This window comes from Sphaeramia orbicularis, chromosome 10 (assembly GCF_902148855.1).
Source record: "Sphaeramia orbicularis chromosome 10, fSphaOr1.1, whole genome shotgun sequence".
Classification (NCBI taxonomy): Eukaryota; Metazoa; Chordata; class Actinopteri; order Kurtiformes; family Apogonidae; genus Sphaeramia; species Sphaeramia orbicularis.
This window is the reverse complement of record NC_043966.1, coordinates 33,453,764-33,480,058: the sequence shown is the minus strand read 5'-3', so window position 1 is coordinate 33,480,058 and position 26,295 is coordinate 33,453,764. Positions and strand designations below refer to the sequence as shown.

Here is a 26,295-nt window from a genome sequence, read left to right as displayed (position 1 = left end):
ACTAACCTTATAAAGCAATCACAAGACCATTGAAACAGTATGAGGCTCTTTAGACTGAGTCTGACTCAGAATGGAGTACCACTCACCGGAGACACAAAGGAAGTCATCAATGGAAGTTATGTCATCAACAGCATCAGTGAGGACGCGGACCTGCTTCTCCCACTGCTCCTTGAACAGATCCATATTGTCCTGGGCCACCTTACTGTTGGGCTTGGCAGCAAGGGCTAACGCTGCATTAATCACCTGTAATCACCCAATTACAGCCATTAAAGCTCCATTACAGCATAGCCCTCAGCCACAACATTAGCATAGGTTGATTGCATGAACCCACCCACCCACCCACCCCTTACTCTCCCACCCCCACACTGGGACTGAAGCATGACGCCAATTCATTCCTGGGGAGTGATTATAGACACCCAGTGTTTGGAGGAATGAATAAAATAAAACTAATAGCTACTTGTTTTTGGGGAAGAAACATCTGTGGGCTTCAAAGCTCAGGATGAATGAAGTCATTAGATGCGATTAAGAAAGGCAGTGGCAGCACAGAGAGAGCTGGCAAGGCTCAGAGGGAAATATAAGAGACTGGTAGTTAGCTTTACAGAGCCTATGCAAACATGGACCGAGGCGTGGAACGACAGCAAGAATCTAGACATTGGTCATCTTTTCAATTATACAGTCTACTCAGGTGGCTTCTGGGTGAACAGAGCTCAAACTTTCACAAAGCATATTATTTCTCTGGGTAATGATTTTAATGCTTTATATTAGTACTAGGGCTGTCAAAATTAAAGCATTAACGTGGATTAATCCATCATCATGATTAATCTGATGAAAAATTTTATCACATTTAATCCATCTACAGCGCAGAATGACTCTGCACATCTCTGGCAACACATTTAGATCAGTTTGTCCAAGTAGAGTCAGCGTTACGCATGAACAAATGGGCAGTTGATCCGGTAGTGACAGGCATCAGAACCAAACCATAAAGATGGAAGACGCTAAACTGCAAGTTGGCCCTCTGGATGGAAATATGAGGACAAAAAACCCCCAAGATGCAACAGTCGACCGACATAAAAGTATGATGCACACTCTGCAGGAAGGTATTTTCTTTTCACCGAAGCACTTCCAGCTTCAAATACCACATTAACGCAAAGCATACGTTAGTCTAGGATTCTACTAGCACTTCAGACAAACACATTAAGTGCATATATAGTCCCTTCTTTCTTGAGTCTGTTCATGCAAAATGAAATGTGATTAATATAGATTGAAAATGAATGATATGTAATCATGATTAATCGAAATTAATCCACAGCAACCCTGTGATTAATATGATTAAAAATGTTAATCGTTTGACAACACTAATTTGTATATTTTGTTTGCTAATCTAAAAACCAAAATTTGTCATTTAATGTTCACGTTACATAACAGTACATCATTACTCTGCATACTCTGACCAGAGTATGCAAAAACAGATGCACCAATCTTTATGTAACTTGGTAGGTATATTGACTCAGTGAATATGTATAAATGATTAGATTTTAGTAAGTTTTGTTTCATCCTTAAAAACCTGGAACTATTTTTGTGGAACCCTTCAAATGACTTTTTCTCCAATTATCCATTCCTAAATGATTTGTCCCCATTTACTACAATATTATCCTCTGCATTTTGCATTTTTTAGTGAAAATCAGGTATTTCTCTACATCTAATTTACTGATCATGCAGATGTTCATAGAAGCTCAGAGTAAATTCAAAGGTTATTATATCAGATCAGTTAAAACTAAAGAAAAAGTGACTTTTTCCATTAAATTTATCACTGACTGAATATAAAACTATCTACAAGTACTGTCATTTGTCAAACTACATTTATTGGTGAATCAGTGCTAGAAGATGGTGTTCATTGCAGAGTCTCTGAACATCCAAATGGGTCATATCTGATGACAAAGAAAAGCTGAGAAATGAATATTTACCTGAATTATTTAAATGTACTGATAGAATTAATGGTACAATACTTATTAAATATTTTAGATCAGCAGATGCTTTTGGTTGCCGATGGCTGTTTAGGTCTTTAAGGGTTGAGGATTAGCTAAACCACATGCAAAAAAACTATAAATATATATACACATTTCATATGGGTATTTTTTTTTACATCCAAATGGGGACGTATTCTGTTCTTTTAAAATCTGAAAAACCTGGTCAGAAATTATTAAAAGAAAGATATATATGTATGGGATTCACTAATAAAATAAAATTGTCTAATAGCCGACAATTGATGTTACTTAACACGTAGCAGACTCTAAAAGAGGTGTAAAAATCAGTGAGCTGAACGAAGTTACGGCCAAATCAGCCTGGTACCTGGGGGCAAAGAGTTTCCAGTTGAGATGCTGCCATGCGGACCAGCTTCACTCCCTCCTCGTTATTGGAAATGGAGCATGCCAGGTTGGCCACCTAACAATGGGAAGCAGGAAACACACACAATTTTATTTTTTCCACCCACAGACGGAGACACTTACACTTCCTTGATTTATTTTGAGAGAGAAAAAAGCGCAATACACTGCATAATTAACTTAGATAAGTTCATTATGGTAGCCTGGTTTAGGGATTCTTCTCTATCAGAAATGGAGCAGCTTTGCAGTACTACTAATCCCTGTGGAATACAAACCCACTGCTGAGGATTAATTTATAAAGCTGCTAAAATGATACAATATGATGGCACAGAAAGGGGAAAAGGGAGAAGCAGGAGGCAAACAAATATAAGCTGCTGAATGTATAGATAAAATAAAAGTTTATACTTGTTTCAGAGGGAAAAAAAAATCTTAAAAAGTATATCTAAGCAATAGCTGTGGCTCCAGGTTGTGGGTTTTCTGAGCGACTAAATAACAAGGCCTCCAGATTACCATCACACTCTTGAAATCAGAGAAGCAAATATTCCTGACACTTTCACAAACCAAGCAGCCAAGGCAGAACTGGAGTGCTGAGCTAAGCAACTCGTGCTGCTGCTGCCAACATTTATGGTTTCGGAAAACATTTTCTTGTACTGACCAACAAATCAAACTCCCCCACAATTTTTTTTTAATGTTTGCATCATCCACAGTGGCATTACGAGTGCACCGATGATATTTAGGTCAGAGACTTTAAAAATTCCCATTTGTTGCATAGGAAACATTGGCAACAATGCTGAAACAGCAAGCCTGGGATATGAGCAATTGTGCCAGAGTGGGATTATCCAATGGACAGAAAACGTGCTAAATGTAATCAATTACAAAAAGGCAAAACTATCTCTTTACTGCACTCAACCATGAACACAGTGACAGGTCTTATTTTAGTAGTTTCAGGCATAATTCCTATCCGTCATGTTTCAGTTGCCAATTTCATTGCTGAGATCTGGGTCACACAGCAACATAAGCACTGAGATGATCACATACGCTGTAAACAAATCCCAGTTCAACCATAATATCTAAAAGGTTGTAAAACAGAACTGTCAGCTGTGCTCATCTACACTATCTATGACTGAAATATTAAAAAAAAAAAAAAAAAAAAAAAAAACTTGACCACTATTCTGGTTGGTTAAAAAGTAGAATGTTAAGGTCAAATAAGTGTTTTGACACTAGCAGCTTGGCTAGTAATACTGTCATCCAGATAGGAATGAGAACATTTCCTCTTGCTCATGTTTGCCCTTCTGGACTCTTCTGGGTTTTATTAATGTCACTGTCCCCAAGGTTAAGGATATATAAACATAAAAATGAAAGACAAACATGTGAAAGACTAGAGGACGAAGGCTGTTTAAAAAAAAAAAAAGACATTAAAGCACTAAGACGTGTCATGGACTGAAGGAGTAACAGTGAATGAGTTTGTCCTTTCCTCAGAAATCCGACTAGAAAATCTCATGAGTGGTTTTGTTGATGAAAGACACTCATATGTTGGTAACACTGCTAAGAACACATACAACATCAGTATGAAAACATGCAGGGACTACAGGGAAACGTTCAGTAACCAGGAGGAGGAGGAGGAGGAGGAAGAGGAGGAGGAAGAGGAGGGGTGAGAGTGGTTACATAAAGATAAACTGGCGCTCAGTTGAGAGACCTGTGTTTCCACTTTCATGATGTTTCATATAAGCTTGCTTTATTCTCACACTGGCACCAGTGGGAAAGCAGCTACTCCAGCATAATGGGACTGTGGGGAAGACAATAAAGGACACTGTCTCCTCATGTCATCTAAGTGTTCTGTTCCACCTGCCATGTTGGACCATGGTGATCCGAGTATCATGGAGGTCACAGTTAACCGAAAATGCATTTTTTTTTTAACTGGTTCTTTTCACAAAAGGACACAATAACATCTTTAATCAGGACAAAAAGGTATGAAAAGATAAAAAGATGCATTTGTGATCAAAATGATCCAAAAAGTGTGTTGTATTCGGGCCAAAACGCATAAGAAAAGGCTTGTTTACCATCTACCAAGAAAAGAAATCCTTTACCTTAATCCCTCTAACCTTGGTGAACCTATTGATTTTTAACAGTCTCATTTTTATCTTACATGCTGTGGATAAGACATTCTACTTAGTCTATACATATTTTAATGTAGTTTGCTGTAAAGATGGAAAGAGATTAGACGGCAATTAGAGCTTGGTTTGATCAGGCACAAAGAAAACTTCACAGACTATAGCCAAAAAGGGGAGGATACCAGGCTGTAAATAAGTCCCATTGGCTGCCAAAGGTCGACAGGAGGGGAGCAGGGAAAGGAAGTAAAGGCAGGAGTAGTTGGATGTATTTTACCAAGTAAATATGTATCATTGTGACGTGAAATCAGATCAAAGATTAAATTCTGTAGCAATATGTCTTCTATAGGTCTGTTGATAAAACCACAAGCCAAGTCAAAGAAACTAATGGGCAGTCAGCTTGTCTTAATTATTATTTTTTATATTTAAAAAATAAGTCCAGAAATGTTTAATTATTAACAGCTTATTACCATAATACGAACTCTAGCATAAAGTCACAACCTATTTCAGGGTCTAGTTGACACACTGCATTTGGCAAATGAGTCAAGTTTTACATTTAGTTTCACATTTATAAGCTCTAATTTACTTATGTTTATATCCTAAAAGCAGAATTACAGTGGGTCTAGGCTAGAGGGGGAGTTGAGGACACTGTGGGTGCTTTCTAATGATCTACAATGTGTTTTTCTCAGTGATTAAGTCTCCATACTATCCTGAGAACCCTAGATCCTTTAAGGACATGGCCTTAAGGCAATATCACCAACCTCAGTGTATTTTTCTGCACAGCTCCTTAAAATGATGAATGAATTTCAACATTAAAACCCAACCAACATGGAAAAGGCTGAGTGTGTGGATTTGTCAACAGACAATGTCTTGGTTTTGCTCAAAAGGGAACAGAATTAATGGCAATATTAGTCCAAATAATATTGATTATATTTATATTATAATAATGTAAATACTATATAAATACACTGTAACTGGAAGAGTACACAGTGCATGCATCAGCAAGATTTGTGACTCCATGCAAGTGAGACCCATAAAATCTCTAATTTAGCTTTATTCGAGCATCTGAATGCTATGTGAAAGAATGACGGTCTGACAAACAAGATTAGAGCAACTTCTTAAAGGAGGCTCAAAATGAATGTGGGTCAGTCATTATGCTGCTTTCAAAACAAGTGTGTGAACTAATGGCTGATACGCCTCGGGGCAGCCTACACTTGCACGACTCATGATGTCATACAAACAGACCTGATATTCAGCGATGGCACTTAGCTGTTCCTACCTCTGAACAGGGAACACAGTGTTTTATGACCTATTCACCACCCCACATGAGAGAAAACTAAACATTTTATGCTTCTAACTTTGTACATCACATCTTTATTCATTTAAGTCTGGGCTTTTTTAGGCAGACACTCAATAAAAGCTTTTATTTTTCTAAGACCAACTTGTGGTACTGCTCAATACTTCCAATGAGCAATGCATTTGGGAGGCAAATGTCAAGCATTTTGATTCATAGGTGAAATACAAGTGTCCTACTGTGACTTCCAGTGTCCAGCCAACTCTCTATTGTTGTTTCTGAAGTGAAAAGGAGATTTCGTTTTTATCTCAACTAGCCTCAAGTGGTGATGCTTTAAAAAACATGTTTAGCTCAAATGATGCTGTTAGAGAGCAAATTTTGGCCGCACTGAAAACGGTTTAACGAATAAGGTCTGTTTATTTCATTACAAATCTATTAATTAGATTAAAACAAGTAAATATTAATATAATACACCCACTACTAAAAGAGAAACACATTTGTAACATGCAACAAAAAAAGGATCCAATGAGCATAAATTAAATTTGTTGGGCTCCACTAACAGAGAACAAAAATTATTAAGCTCCCTACAACACTCAACTGATGAGGATGCATCTTTAACTCATTTTAGCAGGGCATGTTCTCATTTCTGCAACAGCTGTGTGCAGTTCTCATTCACTCTGAACTTAGCTGAAAATGTAAAAGTCCTACTGGGTATATCAACTGCACATGTGGAGTTGCAATACTACACAATATAACACTGCAGAACTCTACATACCCCAGAAATATGTAGCCTAATATGCATGTACATAATATTTCTCTTAGGAGCAATAAAATATGTGCTTATGCATTTTTTTGTGTAATTGTACAAAAATGTGTAGCTACTCAGCACACACTACCTAAAACTACACGAGATTTTAACTAAGTTTGCCACTACATAAACCCTTTTCATTTGACAGATGCTTACTCCACCAATACTGGCAATACAGTATTTTTTTTTTTCCTTAGTGTGTGACATACAGTTTTGCTGTCTTATTTATTATTTACGATTCCAGTGAGCTTGCAGAAATGTCAGATTTTGAATTCAAGGCAAATTCTAATTACACATTGCAGCACTCATATGTTATTCATGAGAGCTCTATGGATATGTAGCAATCGTCCCTAATTCCTCCAAGACAGAGACATTCTTTCTGATGAGTATTTTTAGTTAAAATGCAACCAGAGTAATAAGCTATCCAACTCAACAGATATAACTGTATAAGAATACATTATTATCATTATATCTCTTGTTGGGATTCATCTGTGGTATGAATAACCCAAGGTTCATACCATTTCTTCTCTGTATTCTATCTATGTAGTACTGGAAGTGGTGGTGATACTGGAGCAGTGGTTCAGTCCACCCATGTCATGCTCTAATGCTACTTTTAACACACAGGCCTCAAGGAACTGCTTAAGGGTCTACTCCCTAGTGTGGCAGCATCTTTCCTCCACCGCTCCAGTATTTTCTCCAGTAAATGCTCTGCCTCCACTGGGCCAACCAGTCGTGTTATGCTCATGGTCCTCTGCTTTGGGGGACAACTCCATTGGACACTGACAAGAATATGAGGGGGGGGGAATCCTGTCTTTTACATTGGTATTTCTGTATCTGTGTATTCAGTAATGTATTTGGTAAGATTAAGCTTTACTCTAAAACACAGGAGCAGCCCCAGAGATGGGCAAGGTGGAGGATGCACTGGGGCTTTTTTGAAGATGTTCATTTTTTTTAAAAGCAGCACCAGAGAACACACGTGAAGTTGGTGAGTGAGAGGCAGTGTATCCATCTGTTCTGGCAAGGACAGTATTTTCCCAGAGGAAGCACTAATCCTTGAGTTGTGCTTGTTTCACTCCTTTGGTTACGCTTAAAATTTTGATTTGTTGCTTTGACCACACATAGCAGTGTTCTGTTTGTCTGCTCACTATAGCAGAGCGGCAGCCGATTAAAATCAGCTTGGGGGTAGGTAAAAAAAAGACTGAAAGATGAAGACAGTGACCACAGAAAGTAATTTCAGTCTTTTCATTAGGGAAAATAGATTCCTGATTACATTTGTTTTGGAGACAGTGCAATCACGAGGGAATCTTTGGATAGAGTAAAATGATAAAGAGAAAAAAAATAATGAAAACTGATGTTTATTGTGAGTTATGCTAAAACGACCACAACCAATGGGAAGCAAAGTACTGGGGTGACGTCAGAGTTTAGTTTTAAAACGATTCACAATCCTACATTACCTCGATCAACTTGTTGGCATGCTCGCGGAACACGTGTGCATATTCCTTGACTTCTTTCTCATTCCCATTTTTGGCAGCTTCGATCAGGACCAGGAGGGGAACATTGGTCTCCAGGAAGGAGTCAGAGACATGGTCCATTACAGCTTTACGCAACTGTGAAGTAAGAATTATTAAAAGACACAAGTGAAGCCCCCTTGTGTATATGCAGTGACAGCTACAGTAAAGCCTGTTCACCAGACTACATGTATTTACATATAACCCAGAAGCACCACTAAGAAGACATAAGATGACAGAAAACAATATTATCTATTAGCTATACTAGAGACAATATATTCCAGAAAGAAAGAAAAAACAAACAAACCTGTCTGCGCAGATCTCTGGTCTTCTTCGTCATCCTGTCGATGGCAGTGTTCAAAGCATCGCTCTTGTCCTTCCTTCCTGCCTAAAATATGAAGATGAAGAAAAAATTTGTGAGCATTTTGGTACAGTGACAATTATTCTGGCAGATTTGTTGTGGAGGCTAAAATAACATATTTTGAGTCCAAACATCTGAATTAAGTTGTTTTGTGTCCAAATTGGAACGATTTAACATTTAATTTACCAAATTGTCAATCACATCTCAATGTTTTTGTCTAAAAACAGAAAGTTTAGTGTTTGTTTCTTTTAAAAAGTTCCATTTGTAAGTGTAAGTCTGATTTTATTCATTATAAACTGTTGTGCTGTGAAAAGACCGGTCAAAAGCTCTATGTTAAACCACTGGAATCTCTTCCAAACGCACACCGCTGCATGTGAACCCTTATGTCGAACCGTGGGGTGCAGAAAACAATCTATGCAAACCGAGAACATCAATCAGCAACGGTTGTAGGTTCTTTTGTTGCCAAACATCTGATTTGTTTCCAAATCCATGTAACGTTTTACAGACAACATTCCCTCATAAGTGATTTAATTAGGATTTTATTGATCCAGAGACTGGTCTAGACAGGGGTCCGGATCAGTCTCAGTCTCACCACACTCACTTCTCCCTTCACTGAATTCCCCAAACCAAGGATACCAGGTCTATTTTCTTAATACATGGGTTTGTTTTACATGCTCTACAAGTGTACACCCAGTCAACAGCTCATTCATAATAAAAAAGCAGCTATTAAAGTTAATTTTGACAAAATGGAGCACTTAACTAAGCACTCACATGTAGCACTAAAAGTCTCCTCCCAGCAGGTCAGGTTTTTTTTTTTTTTAAATATCTTTCATAAGTAATGCTTGTTAATTAAAAGGTTACAATTTATGCATGGTTAACAATGTAAATTATGTAGAGTAATAGTGAAACATCACTGGCAGCAGTCACACAGCCCTAACCATAGTTCCCCACAGAGAGCAGAGGGATATTCAGTCACTTTCTACAAGCTGTTCAAGCGTGCGTTGAGCATCTAAAACTTTCAGGAGGGATAAGGAGATGTAAAGAGATGGAGACAGAGGGGGACTGATACAGGGGAGCATTGAAAATCAGGGGGAAATTATACAAACACAAAAGGGCAACGGAGAAAAGGCAAAGACACATTTGGACCAGAGGCTGTACATCAACCTTATAATGTGCACATCAACTGCAGCTCAACACCATGGATGGTGGTGGCATTGACCTGCCCCTTCCCCCACTGCCCTTTGCTCACTGGGGGGTGTGTGCATAGTTAGGGGCCACAGAGATCCAACAGCACTAATCCCCTGTGATTTTGCGCCGGTTCAAGGCGATGCTGTGGTAGGGCTTTAGTCTGCTCTGCCTCTACTCTCTCAATCCTATTTCATTCATGCCTGGCCAATATTTCATTTCCACGCCAGAGGCTTCCAAAGCACTTCTTCAGGTGCTTATTATGGAGGCAGTTTCTCTGCGGCATCTTTTATGATACTCAAAGTGAGTCTCTATCTATCTCCTTCAGGATAGATTTAGGAACATCCCTTTTCCACAAGCCCCCTGGTCCACTGGATTATAGGAAAAAATTTGCAAAAATAAAATATGCTCTGAGTCAAAAGACCATGGAATCTATGAAATTCCTTTATAATATTTCTACTAGTGCAATTAATATGTCTTCACAGCTACAATTTTACAAGTTATAGCTTTAAATGTGCTTTCCAACAGCTGTAATTCTAAATAAAACACAATCAAATGCAGGGAATATTCATCATACCCCAGAGACTTAAGCATTTTCCCTTGTTTTTCTCTCACACATTCTGCAAAGGCATCCCGGGGGGGTGTAGTCTACCACAATAAATGTAGCGAATGACAGCAGCATGCTGGTCAAATGACCTAGAAAGTTACCGCCAGATGCATGTTTTGTCTTAAAACCAAAATAATTATGTAATAACAATAATTAGGTAGTACATATTTGGTAATCTTCTAAAACTTTCTTTTTAGCTCAATGAATATGTGGCACATGCAGATTTGCTTGAGTAAGCTTTTTTTTTTTTTTTTGCTGTCACCTACTGCCAAACAACACAGTGGAGTTTAATTCTTGGCTTGGGAAGTGCAGGTTTTGTCTGTAATAGGATGCCAAAAAAAGTTAAAATCCATCAAAAAACAACACAGCAAATACAATGCATATTTATACAGTGGAAAGACAGGTATGCTCAAGGACTATGAGATAATGTTTTAGTGACAAACAACAGTTATACCCCTCATCTCCCATGGGCTGCATTTCTATGCCCTGAAATTTTGACATCATACTCCGATTAGCTGTTTAGCATGTCAACTACTAAAACAAAACCACAATTCTAATTAATTTGTTCCAACTAAGCAACATTTTAGATTCTTTTTGATTGACAGGGCAGTGATTGGACTTTTTAACATGCTTCAAGTCTGTCCAATTTTACTTCAGAACAGCTGGTCACATATCACCATCACATGCTAGTGCTCAAAAATTAAAGCACGGCACTCAGGTTATGTAAATTATGAATAAAAGCCAGACACCCTATGCTGACTCTGCTGTGGCATGTTCCCTCCTGAAGAGAGATAAAGCAGTGCTGCACACCTTTCCTCACCCATATCCCTGTTGATGTTGTCTCAAGCTGCATGTTATGAACTATATTTTGCTTTGTTATGCTATTTTATTTATGTCCCTGGTATACATTCATATATAGTGCACGCAAAACAAGGAGGCAAGGCTGAGATTTACAGCTGTGGTTAATTTCAACGGCAAGCTGCTGCAACACATTCGAGTTATCAATATTCTGATGGTGACGAGCCGGTGGGGGTTGGTGGGGCTGGAGGGGTGCAGGAGGGAGGTGGAGGAAGACTGAGGTGCACAAGCAGTGCGTATGAGACAAAAAGCAAGTGACTGAGCAAGAGAGTGAGAGGGTGTTTGTGTGTGTGGGAGAGAAAAAGAGAGAGAGAAACAGTACTGATGATCGACGCCAGGCTGCCACCACTCTGTAGCACTGAGTGGCTGCAACAAAAAGCACAGAATAACATCCCTGACTCCCTGCTCTGCTTTTTTCTCTCTCCCTGCGTCTCAGCTAGCAGACAAGGGCTCCGCTCACTGCTCTGCAGAGGCTATGCTGAGACTGAACCGGCGTCGGAAGCAGGATCTCTGGCTGCCATCAACAAGTTAGGGTTGGAAGACCACAGCTATGAAAAGAGGAACACTTGATCGCCAATTAACTGTTTGAGCTGACAACGTTGTGGAGAGGGAAACAAAAGGGGGGAGAAAGAAAAAGAAGAAAAAAAAGAGGAGAAGGAGGGGGGTTCAGCTCACAGGAGTCGTTTTGGATGCAACTGATCAACTTGAAAAAATATATAAATATATAATTTCAAGGATTCGTGCGATGAAGGAAAAGCTTCCACCCTTTCTTTGAGCTTGGATTTTAAAGGACTCAAAACATATAAGGAGGAATAAACATCTTGGGACATGGAATTTCATATTTTGTTTCAGTTGTGTGGGCTCAGAATTGCTTTATTTCCAAAGAGGCTGATTCCTTTTGTGCTTACTCAAAAGGGTTTTTTCCCTTTGGATTTTTCTTCCATCTGGTTGCTCCAAGAGTCTGCGGAAAAGGACAGTTGAATGCAGCCTCCGATGTGCACAAAAGAATGGGTAAGTTAGCCCCTTTATATGGTAGGTCTGGACATGAATAGGATATGCAAGTAAGAGCGAGGGAGGCTGAAGACTAAAAGCTCTTCAGCCTCGTCTATTTACTGCAACTGTCCTTCATTTTTCCTTCGTCACTGGCAAATGAGTTGGGAATTAAGAAAATGTTTAGTACCATCTGAATTCATTAACAGACATATTCACTAATTACTAAGACTTAAGATAGAAACTAAGCAATTAATTATCATTCAATTAAATAGCATTTAACAGCATGTTTAAACAGCATATTTGAGCAGCTCTAAATGAAAAACCAAACAAATGTGGCAGTAATCTGTGGAAAATTGCTACTTGAGTCAAACAACAGAGCCAAAAATGTGAACCAAACAGGCTTAATATAAATGACAGCAGAGTGAAAACAAAGTCCAGCTTATGCATCATTAGTTGCATGTATGACAAATAAAAACCTACGATCAGAGAACTCACAGTCTCATATATCAAAGTTGTTCATGCAGTATACCAAACCCAGTATATGGAGGGAGGGAAAAAAAATTAAAGCACACAGAAAAGCCTGATCGCCACCATGAATAAGTAATAAGTACTCTGCAGAGATTAGCTTTCCCGCCCCTCAGTTCATTTTCTTATCTTTGAACCCACCCAGGTTTCCATTCAAGGTGGCCATTGGTGGGACCTGCACCAGCGGCTCTGTGTCTGTGTGTGATCAGCATGCTCCTAGTGTGCCTGCTGCCTCCTGCATCATGCACAACCTGCCCTCAAAAATGCCGCTGTGAGGACCTGCAGTTCTACTGCGACACCCAGGGGCTTCAGGCACCCCCAGATGGCGTGGACAAGGGGGCCCTGGGGCTGTCACTACGCCACAACAGCATCACTGAGCTAAGCCCTGATCAGTTCTATGGTTTCAGCCAGCTCACGTGGCTACATCTAGACCACAACCAGATCACCACAGTACAAGAGGATGCCTTTCAAGGGCTTTACAAGCTGAAGGACCTCAATCTGAGCTCCAATCGTATCACCAAGTTGCCCAACACAACCTTCATCCACCTCATCAATCTCCAGATACTGGACCTGTCTTTCAATCAGATGACATCATTGGAACCAGAACTGTTTCATGGACTGAGGAAGCTACAGATACTCCACCTCCGCTCCAATCTTCTTCGTACCACACCTGTTCGGGCATTTTGGGACTGCCGCAGCCTGGAATATCTGGGTCTAAGCAGCAACCGTCTAAGGAGCTTGGCCCGGAATGGATTTGCTGGGCTCATTAAACTTAAAGAGCTCCACTTGGAGCACAATCAACTGACCAAGATCAACTTGGCCCATTTCCCTCGCCTTGTTGCCCTCCAGTTTCTATATCTGCAGTGGAATAAGATCAGCAACCTAACATGTGGCATGGAGTGGACCTGGACCACTTTAGAGAAGCTGGACCTCACAGGAAATGAGATTCGTGTCCTAACACCTGATGTGTTTCAAACGCTGCCAAATTTAAAGATTTTACTGCTGGATAACAACAAACTAACCAGTCTGGATCCCCAAGTCATGGATATGTGGCAGTCTCTAGGCACCGTTGGGCTGTCTAGCAACCTTTGGGAATGTACCAAAAGGATTTGCTCTCTGGCCACTTGGCTGAGCGCCTTTAAGGGAAGGTGGGAGCATTCCATTCTCTGCCATAGTCCTGAATACGCCCAAGGAGAGGAGATACTTGATGCCGTTTATGGATTCCAGCTTTGTCAGAATTTTTCAGCGCCGGTTGTTCAGACCATTAGTACAACCACAGACGTTACTACAGCTGCAGAGATCACAAGCTCTTTGTTTGGAATTATGCAGCCGACCCCCACACAGGACTATGCAGAGGATTTTGGGAGCTTTACCACAGTCACTACAACAAAAACCACAACACAAACACCACGCACTGCTCAAGCAACTACCACTATATTGGAAGAGCCAGCTGTAACGGATGACTACTCGGCAATGGACAACACAGTTATGACTCATAGGGTTATCATTGGAACTATGGCCCTGCTATTTTCATTCTTTTTCATCATTTTCGTTGTGTATATCTCACGGAAGTGCTGCCCTCCCACCCTGCGCCGGATACGCCACTGTTCGGCTATCCAAAACCGCAGACAGATGAGGACCCAGCAACGGCAGCCTATGGCAGATCTAGCTACGCAGGTACCCTATAATGAGTATGAGCCTAGCCATGAGGAGGGGGCACTTGTGATCATCAACGGCTATGGGCAGTGCAAGTGTCAGCAACTGCCTTACAAAGAGTGTGAAGTATGAACTCTTATTTATTCCTAGAGCATATGGTTTGCCATTCGACCATTTCAGATGATACAGGGTTTGCTTTTTGATTTTTTTCTCCAATTTATGTAAAAAGCATAATTTCTACAAGTGAGATTTGAGAATATGTGAGAAAATTTAAATGCTACAATGACAGAGGGTGGACATGACAGTTTAGGGATGATGTAGAGATAGTCACAAATTTATTTTTCTATGAATGCAAGGTTGTTCATATCAGGCAGGGGCAATCATTTTAAACAAGAAAATTGTAAACTGTGAGATTTGTCTCCACATTGTCTCTATATTCTGCAGCACAGAGAAAATACTTGGGCCAAATGGCCCACTGCTAACAGAATACGTTCAGTGGAGAAATGTGATATACGTCTTTTTTCTTTAAGAAGTGAATATTTGAAATCATGTTTTTTAACTGCACCACAGGCACTGTAAGCCAATCACTCAATCACTGGGGCAAATGAATTGGATAAATTTATCGAATGTTTTTGCTTTGTAGTTTCACTGTTTTGGGGATACTATGATACATTAAAGAGCATTAATACAAAACTCAAATTCTGAATTATAACTGGAAAGTTAATGTCTTTGTCGTCATGTTACAAATAAATATTATAATCTCTTGCCAAGAGAATAACCCTGATATTCTATTCAACATATTTTGATTTTTTTTTTTCTCTTATCAGATCAGGCAAGTGTAAACTAGACCAAAACCTTCCGTAAAGTGTTTCCTGCCAACAGAATTTATATGGCTGGCCAACCTAAAAAACAGTTGTGTTTAGCCAAAAGGAGTGTTTTTGGTTTGGGAATTCTGGGTTTGGTCCAAAAAATTCCTCCATAATGTGTGAGACAGCAGCTGGCTGACACAATGATGAATTTATGTTCAATTATATCAATAAGAAAAAAGTCCTCATTCAGATGTTAGCTGGAAAATGCAAAAGCCGTTTTGGAGCAGACTCTTATCTTGTTGGATGTCGAGGCTCCTGCCGAGAAAGGCCAACTGCCACAAATAAATTCTCAACCTGTGGGAAACACTAAGCATCATTACTCTCCAGTACACTCCACTGGTGAGTGAAAACACATAGGTGTCTTCCTTATACTGGACATCAACTACAAATGTATTAGATCTTTAATGTTCAATGAGCTGTTCATGTTTTTTCAGCTCCTAAAAGGCCATACACACTGTGACAACAATATTTCCAGCAGCTTTAGAATGGAAGTACAGTTTACTGATTTGCTATTATATACCACATTCAATAAACAGACAAGCTGTTGTGCAGTGTGATGGTTGCAAGTAATGAACAGTGCACACGCCAGATAGAATACAATTTCACTCTGAAAATAAAACCTTTCCCCGTTGCCCAGGCTCTTTACTGCTCACACACTAATCAGGACTGACAGGCTCAAGATTGAACCAATTAAGGCAAGGCAAAAAGAATCTAATATTCTGTCACCCACACCAGTGATCCAGCAATGTTTAGCTTGTTCGGCCACTCAAAAATAGTTCTAGTGGTGGTTATCTTCTAAACGGCACAAAATAACATGGATCCTTTTATTTTCAGACATCAGTCTTAGAGACAGAATAAGTTTCTCATTCACACTCTTAAAAATGGGGTTACAGTAAGTAATAAACATAAGAATTCCCCATTTGATAGTCACATGCGTCAAGTTAAACTGCGGTCAATACCCTGAAAGCAAATGGAGATCCAGTGATAAGAGAACAGCAAGCCTGGGTCAGGACACATTTGTATGCAGCACGGAGAGGATGTGCATTAGCATCAGACTAAAGCTGCTGCCGCAGCTCCGCACTTCTTTGTGTTCAGTTTGGTGGTGGGGGCAGGGTGAAAGAGAGAGCGATTGAGGAGAATTGATGGGACGATGGAGAGTTGCGACTATGGGGTAATGTCTTTATCTATCAAGACCTACGAACGTCTTTTTGACCAAGTAATGGTGTACAGAATGAAATGAAGAACACTGACCAACTGCATCAACTAGTCAACAGATGAGCTATTCAACCTTTAAATGGTGACAACTCCAGTTCTACTCAAGTTAAAGAGAAAACGACTGGAAATAGGCATATGGTTTTTCCCAAAGGTTCAACCTTTACCGTTGTCTGTAGTCTGCAATTAAAATGGCAAGATGTATCCACCAGAGTGCACCTGGTTATGGGCAATTAGTGTGCTGTTCGCTGATCAGTGCCCCCAACATGTAGCCAGGTGGAATTATTTGTGGCCGTTTTTCTCTAATGACACTGTCAAAATTTGGTCTAAAACTTCTAACTGAATGCTTGTGTCTGTGTGTCTCAGCACATGCTCATAGGATACTTACAACCTCTGAGAAAGTGTTTGTGTAAACCAAAAATCTTTACACTCCACATCTGAATTTAATGATAAAACATGACACACTCTGATCATATGGATATCCAAAGCCGAGCACCTCCACTTTGTTACAAAATTTGTTTTTCTCCTGCTTCGCACTGCTTTTACTATCGCCCTTCTAATATGTCTTGCATGTTCAGAAGTCAAATTGAGTTACATATTTCTTAATGTCATTCAACAAACGTTCTCGAGACCTAATTTTTGACACCGGCAAGAATGGGGATGTATGTGAAATTTCTATACAGTTCTGTCAAGCATTTGACAGTTCACTGTCTGAGATTAAGGTTGTACTAAATGACTGAAATTCACAGAATTTGTAGAAATATGCATCCCTTTGCACTTTGGCTCTTTGTAAACTGTTTTTGTTTCCTCTTGTCATCCTCTAGCCCTGGTCCCCATCCTGCCAAAAAAAAAAAAAAAAAAAAAAAAAAAGAAAAAACAAGTGAACCAATCCCCTCTCTCTTACCCAACCTCTTTGTGCAAAATGAATGCTTTTCTCTTCCCATTTTCCTTTTGTATTGTAATATGTACAATTTCATATATGTATAGTGGATAAGATGTGCCAAACTGAAAAAAAACATTTTCCCCTAAAAACATATATTTTTTAAATAAAATGCTTATAATTTACGGCGTGTTTGCTAACTGATGGATGCACACAGCTTGGTTGATCTCTTCATATTTCACTTCACTTTGTATGGTAAATGTCACTTAGAAAGTAAACTCAATGAAACTAGGAGGTGATATGCAACAGATGACATGCAAATACCCTCAAAGTATGTGTTAATTACAGAATTTCAATTAATAGAAAAGGTTTTAAAGACTCCTTTGTTTTAGAGTTGGAATCCAGTTAGAAACAAAATCATCCATTTGAAGTTCTACCGTGAGATAAATGCCTCTGTAACTTTGGCACAAGTGAATGAGAACTTCCAGGAATAAAACAAATTAAACTATATATCTACTAGATTTAAGTGTTCTGAGATAAGTGTTGGCACACTAACAAACAGCAAATTAGAAAATAAGTAAATGAATGCGCTATGATCAATAGCTTCCCAGAGCAACCCATGAGACATGCTTTGCTGAAAAGAGTAAATGGCAGCAAGACGGAATTCTAACATGCAAGGTTTTCTTTTTTCTTTTTACAACCTGAACCTAAGTGGTATGCAACAAAGACGTCACAGGGGCCGGAGCCTGATGCAGTATAGGGGAAAAAGATTGTCATTTAAAAGGTAAATCAAACTGGAGGAGGGACAACACAAACACTTTATCTGGTAAGTCAAAGAAACTCAGCAAGACAGAATTCCACTGAAGACTAGAAGCTTAGGTTCCAGAAAAGTGTAAAAACAACTTAGAATTTACACTCACAGCACATTACAGCATATTATTCATCTATTGTGATGACTTGAACATAAACACTCACACTGTGCAAAGATCCTCCTATCATCTCTAGTACGATAAAGAAGAACAAACATCTAAAAGGATTAGAGAAATTAGTCAGAACATCTCGAAACTCAAGCTAGTTTCTTTTTTCCACAACTCTTAAGTGCCTGAAAAGAGAAAACTTTTTTCCATTAAAGGCTTAAAGTAGAGAGATTTACTGCACTTCATCCTTTAAGTGAGGTCATATTATGATAAAAAAAAAAAAAAAAACGAAGTTTAGAAATATGCAAACACAGACCGAGGAGCAAAATACAGACCAACGTGGCTACCCAACTGTGAGAACCACTTCGGTTTTTAGCAGCTCTTTTTTTTTTTTGATGAGGCCAACAGAAAGAAAGCTTTAGTAATTAACCTGCAGAGTGTACCCAGGTGGGAGAGAAATGAATCTGACTCTGGTTTCAGCTGTCTGCAGGGTTCAAGGACTCAGTGCATGTATGCTTTAGGTACTCATTATGTGGCCTCCTATAAATCTTGAAAATGCTTACTAGGAAGGACATATTGATCTGGAGTCTAAGCAGCAAAAACATCCCTTAATGTATTTATTGCTTAACACATTTGAAAACATTCAAGGTTTAACTTTAATGGGTTTTTTCCCACTTGCTCAGTCAAGCAGCTGGGTCAGACATACACTCACCCCTAAACAAATTGTTTTATTTACCAGCAGTTACCAAGTGAGATTAGTTAATTGTCATGTTCAGGGGCGGTTCTCAGCAGGCTTCTTAGCGGAGGCTCTACATTGATACTGTGCATGCGCAACTCTCAACTGAAGTGAGAGGGGTCAGGTCTTGGCCACTTCTATCAGAACAGCTAAAAAAACTATGAGTTTAATTCTTTTCTAGGGCAAGTGACTTTCTATATTCCTTAGTCTGACATGGCATTTTATTTGCTCCAGGCAAGTGGGAAATCCTTATAGTTGAGATCTGACTCTAGGTCCTTGTGGGATATATTCGATTCTATGATGAATAATAAATTCATTTATTTTTAAAGGGCATTAGCAAAGTCTGAAGCACTCAAAACAATCTTTGAATAATGTTATCCATACAATAACATATACTTTTATGTATATGCTTGTTAATTCGTGAATCGGCTAAATACTGCTTCCACCTGACAGACTGACCTATATCATTGTTTTTATCGTCTTCTGTCAGGGGCCCTAACACCCCGAGCCGTTGACAGTCACACGCCTGCTATTCAGCATTATTTAAGTTTTGTTTCCTTTTTTCTGGACACATTGGCCCAGTTGTAAAACTGCCAACTGGGAACAATCCCAGCACTCCAGATGGTCAGTTCACCATTAGTGCTTCCAATACAGAAAGAAATATTCTTAAATAAAATCGGCAAATTGTCTGAATTGTGTTTAAATAAAAAGTAATGGTAAAACACCATTTCGAAGATAGCCAAAAACTTAGACCATGATATTTTCTAAGGGTGGAAGGTTATACATGCCCTGACTTTATTTACAGTGAAAATTTGCAGGTCAGGTAGCTATACATTACGATTTAAAGATGGATATTACTTGAAGTCTATTACAAATATTAGTGCAAATATATAAAGCACAATTTGGACAGAAAACTAGAGTAAGTTATCCCGACGACAAATGTATGTGAATTTATATGGTCTTATTATAATATTATAAAGTAAAATCATTCATTTTCTCTCCTGCCATTTAATATGAGAGCAGCAAACAGTAATTTACTGTTCCCAAGGTCAGAGGCATGTCTGATGAAAATAAAGGCTCCTGTGACTGCTGAGTCAATGTGTAATGTGTGTGCATGTGTGTGCTGTATATTGTTGAAACATTCATAGAAGTGGGTGGTTTCCTCCCAGTGAGGCACATTCATCACAGTGCAGTTCACTTCAATTTAGTCCATCTCACCTTCACTCTTATGTAATTCTCAGGATGCACAGAGATGAAAATGAGCAATTTTAATCTTGGTTTCCTAATGATAACAATGTTTAATGCCATTGGCAGCAACAACATTTCCTTAAAAGGTATACCACTTACGCTTTATACTTTATTTATGCATTAGATAAACTGATCAAATACATGTATGACAGAGCAGCCGGTGAGCCAGTAAAACACATTAGATATATGTTCAACCATGAGCGTTCTGCAGCTGTTATGCACTGACACCATTCAGTTCAGGCCTCAGTTGTGTAGGAAATGGCTTACAATATCATTAAAATCGGTCTTGATCAGACTGGCAACACAAGTTTTAATCTAAAGTGTTGCCAGGTTTAAGCAAACATGTGAAACTCCAGACACAGCTATATTAAATTTTCTGGTCTCACAGGTGATGAAAAGGCTTCACTGGTATATTTAATTTCATTTATTGGATAGAGACATGTTAGTGTAATTATATTAGAAAATTAAATAGTATGACAGTTTTGTAAGATGACACAACAGCAAGGATGAAAATCCTGCAGACAAGCATCAATTTGAGGAGATAAACATGTATTAACCTGTCAATACATGGGGAGTTCTATTTCAATACCAAACCAGAAAAAAGCTTATAAAAACAGGTTTATTCACACATGCATTTGATAAAAGGGTCAGGTTAGAATCCTGTCATAATATCAAAAAACATGACATTTGTACAGCTGTGACATTGCTTATTCCATTAAAATATTACAGAAATGGGTTCATCTCATTTACCTGCCGGTGAGGACGATCAAAAAGCCTAGAATTTGACCGCAAAAGATCAAGGGCCATGTCTGGAAAACGTTGCCTGACAGGCTGTTACTGACAGACCAGTGTTTTATGGTGGCTGTAAATACAGGAAAAGCCTTGGGGACATTAAATCTTTCCCTGTTACATTGTGTGGGGTGTAATTTGTTTTAATTATGCATTTAGATGAGATTACAACTAGATAAATTGAACTACTTTCATGCTGGTCTCAAATTAGGTCTAACCCCTGTGAACCTTCCACTTTTCTTCCAAGTTTATCAAAAGGATGGGCAAACAAAAATACTTTGGGACATTCCACTTCATCATATGAGAGTTCCAAACATCTGGAACAACACCTGTTATATCTGGTCTTATTATAAATCCATATTTTTATAAAGTGTCAAGGCAAATAAATTACCATTCTTTTCTGGTTGGTTTGACATATCTTATAATAGCTGCAGGTACATTTTGTAGGGCACAAAACACTCCAAATTCTACCCCATCTTCCCATATTTAAATGTAAGGCACAAAAAGCCTCTCTATAGATGCCCAAAGCAAAAAGACAGCAAGAGGCAGGAAGCGACTGATCTGTGAAGAGAGTCCGGGACAAGAAACTTGAAAAGGCTGCACAGATGTAGAAATTGGGACAGATAGAACAAGACTAAAGCAAAGTCTCAGAGTTATGCTAAAGAGCACGAAGTGGAAAAACTCTTGTGTAATGCATAAAAATAAAGCATGCAAAAGGGAAAAGGCATGGGTCCCACCTCTGCGACCAGGCATGGCCTTTACATCCAGGTCTGAATGATAATGTATCACTTCAAGTTGAAGAAACTTAAATGTCAGTGGCGTAATACGTCACAGCGGCCTAGCATCACTCCCTACTGTGAAACAAAACCCTGAGTGATGCTGCGACTACAGATGCATTATTAATAAAAGGTGGCAGAAACAGTTACGCTTAACACGTGCAATGTAAAATGGTCGTGACAATATGGAGTAATTGAGGTCACAGCATGTGGCAGTGACGGTGCCGTACTCCCCCATCTATGGCTGAGATGCCTTATCCTACATCTCCACAGCGTAACAGTTTCTACATAGTTCAACATTTAGTACATTTGTTTCCGACATCTCACTTGCTGTTTGCATTAAATTACAGTATAATGTAGCATAATTCAACTGCTTCCCACATTACTAAGACAAATTTGTATGGACAAACTGCAAGCACCAGCTCAAAGATGCCAGTTACAAAAAAGCTAAGAAATTCTAAAATTTAAATCATCATTTTAATTTCAGTATCATTTTATTTTCCAGCAGCTGTCTGCAGTGATTATGGAGGCCCATGCCCACATAAAGGATTATGCAGCATATTCACTGTCCTGTTTCAACATACATCCTTCATTGTACGTCTGTAGCTCTGCCTCAAAATGACAGTACATATTGTGAAGCCCAAGAGCGTCCTGAAATTAACTTTATGACTCACAGGCTGTGGGGACAGTTTAATCATGTTTAAGATAATTAAATGCCTTTTTATTCCATGAATATTTACAAATATTACCGCATAAATAAACATTTTATTTAGGGTAGTTAGCAAGTGATTTTTTTTCCCCCTGTATCCTAGGAAGACCTGCCTCTATTCTGCCTCTGACTGACAAAGAACACAGTAGAACATGAGTTTTTATTATATGACTATTTTGGTGCAAACATTTACCTGTCAGCCTTCCAAGATTTTACTTGTCCAATGAAAAATTTACCCTGATTTGAAGCTTGGTGTGTTAATCTCTGGCCGTTTTGTCTGTCAAGTTTAACCACTGACACAGACAGGTAAAATGTGTTTTTAAGCAATGAGAGTCATATGACATGTACCACTGGTTTAAGACACTAGGTCGAGACGTCAACCATCACACTATGCCAAGTACATTTGAGTTCTCAGGAGCAACATGAGGTCATGCACAAGGTAGACAATGACACATCATGCTTCGCATCCGTTTTCTACATCTGACCAAATGAGTAGCCAAATCCCTGTCACATTCACTTCTCATCAATGTGGTGATGAAATATGTTCCTCTTTAAATCCAAGTTTGCAGATCGTACTGGGATACATCATGAGTGGCAAGGAGAAGACCAGTGAAGTAGAAAACCTGTTTTGAAGCAAAGCAGTGATGCTGTATGATTGGCCTAAACCTTAAAATAAACTGGCAGTGCTCTGGATGAGCAATGAGAGCAAGCCAATGCAATGCCTGCAATGCCTGAGCAGGAACAGAACAACATGTAAAAGTAGCTGACATATGACTTATGATTTTGTCAGTCACTTCCCAGTAAAAATATCTCTGGGAAAAAAAACTCAGCCAATCACTATTAAATGTAGTTCTAAAAAGTCACTATGTTGGAAATACTTAACTGGATACTGATACCTAAAAGCTTCTAAATTGTCAAAGGCTACATTTTTGAACAAGTCTGTGTGTGGGGTTTTAGACAGTTTAGGTTCTGTCCAATTTGAGGAATATTTAGGCACATGTAGCCGACTGTTTGTACATGTTTGTACCATCTTTCACTTAATGTCTTACAATGTGGAAAAGCTGAAGCAGACATCAAAAAAGAGCATCCAAAAGTTGATTTTCAAATAGCAAGGAAAACCCTGGTTAACGTACCGAGTCTCCCACACCCCTTATAATACTGTCTAGTAAACTCTGCTGTTGTCACTCAGTCACTTATGAACACAAGCGGATTGATGCACAGTGTTTTTTTTACATGGTCAAATGCAAAGATTATGGCCAACATTTATAAATAAGTCAAACAGACGTTCGGTTATCTCTGTCGATGAGTAGAGGTTACATATTATCTCTAAGTCACTGCCATGGCCTCTACTTTAGTAAATATCCTCGCCTGGCATCCGTGCAGCAGATGTGTTCATTTCTAATGTGACCTGTTTTAGACGACGCCTGTTCTATGTTTGCTCTTGCTTTTCCAATTTGTGTACACACATTTTGCAATGAAAAATATGAATTCACATAATTTTGTTCTGTTATTACTTCCATAGGTCATATTTTAGTGCCCTATCCATGCAGCTTATTCTTCCCCAAACTTACGAAAAACTTCGACTAGACCTAAGCCCACCGAAAGAGAAAAAGAACACCCTCCCATTTATTTGGGTCATCAGTTTATGGCATTTGCACATCAAGACATTTGTGTTCTGATGGAACTGCTATTTGGAGATGTTTCAAAACACAAAAAAGGAATGTGAGTGGTGGCAGAAAATGAGGAGAAAAAAATTAAAGCAGTAAAAGGACAGTAAAGTGTATCTATCATGAAAAGTTAATGCTAAGAGCATTTGGCTTCACTAGTAACAGATTTGATGCATCGTTCGTAAATGAAGCTACACTTTTTGACTTCTGAGACTAGTTTTACTCCCATTTTCACATTGAGATTGATTTTACCAGTATCCAATTGCTGATTATTTGACAAATAAAAAGTCTTAATCATCCTTGCTTCCCAGACCCATTTTTTACTAGCTATAGCCATGTCATTTGAGAAGACATTCAACAGCACTGCCAGCCAATTTAAAGAGTCCCACAGGATAATGGATGTCTATGATACCGGATCAAACAATCTCCCCACTTGCCACAAAACCACCATATCCCTGCCCCTGTAAAAAAAAAAAAAAAAAAACACACACACACACACACACACACACACACACAAACTGCCACATATAGGTTATCAGTCACATGGGCAATTAAAAAGTATGCCTAGGTCCTCAGTTTCCCTTAGTGGGGCCTCAGGGGTATGTTTGGCCGTAGGTTACACAGACCTCCAGCTTTCTTCTCTGTGCAAACCCCTGTCTCAATTTCTAGAATTTGCTGAGCCTAACCCCGGCTATGACTCTAACCTAACAATCTGTGACCTACAGCATTTGATGATTAGAGCTCGATAGAGAAAGCACACACCCCGCAAAAAGGTCTGTGTGATTTTACAACAAAGCTATTTCTGTCTCTTAGAGGAACTGATACCGACACAAACTGATTAAAACATATATCATTTTATCTCACAATGCTATTGGTTGTACTGTTCGGCTCCACTGAAGTACTCCACTGGAATAATGGTGAATATTTCCATCACACAGTGGCAGGGTAGACAGTCTCCTTCTCCACTACTGGAAACACTAACAACCTCCAAACTGCAAAAACACCCTGAATATGGCATCTATTTTGTCTTTACATACAGAGTTAGTCATTTTAACACCATGACATGCTACGATATGTAGACATGTTCCACTAAGCAACTTCTACATCAACATTATTTTGCAAATGCGCAGTGGCAGCACTCTGCACATAGCTAGGGGTGTGTATTGGCAAGAATCTGGCGATACGGTACAAATCACAATACTAGGATCACAATACGATATATCATGATACTGTTAAAAAGGGAATTTTTTGTTTGTTTCTTTTTTTTTAAATGTTTATTTCTTGGAAGAATTGAATTACACCAGAAATATGCACAAATACTAAACACATTTTTATTTGATCACAACAGGATCTAATGCTATATCCCAACATTTTCCTGTGTTAAACTTAAATTATGTTTTACAGACATTATAGATTAAGATCCTGCTCAGATGTTCATATTTTATTAGTTCATAACTAACATCACAACATTATTTTGTGTACAGTCCCAACAAAGGAACTAACATCTGCCTCTCAGACAGTAAAAAGTTCTTTTAGGATTCTTCAAATAACCATTATTTAATAAAACAGTGTTAAATAATAATAAATTAGATATAAATAATACAGAAAACCAAAAAAAGAAGAACCTCCGCCATATCTGCATTTGTTGAATAAATACCTAAAGATATCGATACAGTACTTTTTAATATCGATACAGTATTGTGAAATGAAATATCGTGATACATTGCAGAACCGATATTTTCTAACACCCCTACACACAGCACTACTCAAAAACTAGCTAAACATCCCAGATACCTCTATTCGAGAATAACAGCTGATGGTGACCAACTTATCTACAGCACTAGCACAGTGCTAACCACCTGTGAAACTGACAATACCAGTCTAAATACTGTATGTAAGTAAGTAGTATGCAGGTATTAAACCAGTGACAGTTTTTCGTGAGGTTTACTTTAGCAAAACTCGACATAACATTTTTCATATTCTCCCTCACAAGGCTTTGAACAGGTTAAGTCCGGGTCACTTTCTTATGGATGAAGTCTGTATATGAGTGACAGGGATTAACGGGGTCATATTTTGCTAAACCCACTTTTATTAGCCTTTGGTACATTTATTTGTGTATTTGGACCCTAATAGTTCAAAAACTTTGAATTTGAACCCTCCAGGTGCTGCAAAGCTATCTTTAGTTTGGCAAAAATCGAGTGGATTTCT

At 38.8% G+C, this 26,295-nt stretch overlaps 2 protein-coding genes across 2 annotated transcripts in view; one reads left to right on the top strand and one right to left on the bottom strand.

Moving 5' to 3' along the window:
• ctnna1 (catenin (cadherin-associated protein), alpha 1) overlaps positions 1–26,295 on the bottom strand; it is a 78,341-nt gene that overhangs the window by 32,053 nt on the left and 19,993 nt on the right. The window contains 4 exon segments of the mRNA XM_030145000.1: positions 87–243; positions 2,350–2,442; positions 8,046–8,198; positions 8,407–8,487. Of these exon segments, the coding sequence (XP_030000860.1) occupies positions 87–243; positions 2,350–2,442; positions 8,046–8,198; positions 8,407–8,487 (484 nt within the window).
• Positions 11,461–17,430, top strand: lrrtm2 (leucine rich repeat transmembrane neuronal 2). The gene is made up of 2 exons (XM_030145001.1): positions 11,461–12,121; positions 12,774–17,430. Exons 1-2 carry the CDS (start codon positions 12,118–12,120, stop codon positions 14,414–14,416), a joined length of 1,647 nt encoding a protein of 548 aa, XP_030000861.1. The 5' UTR covers positions 11,461–12,117; the 3' UTR covers positions 14,417–17,430.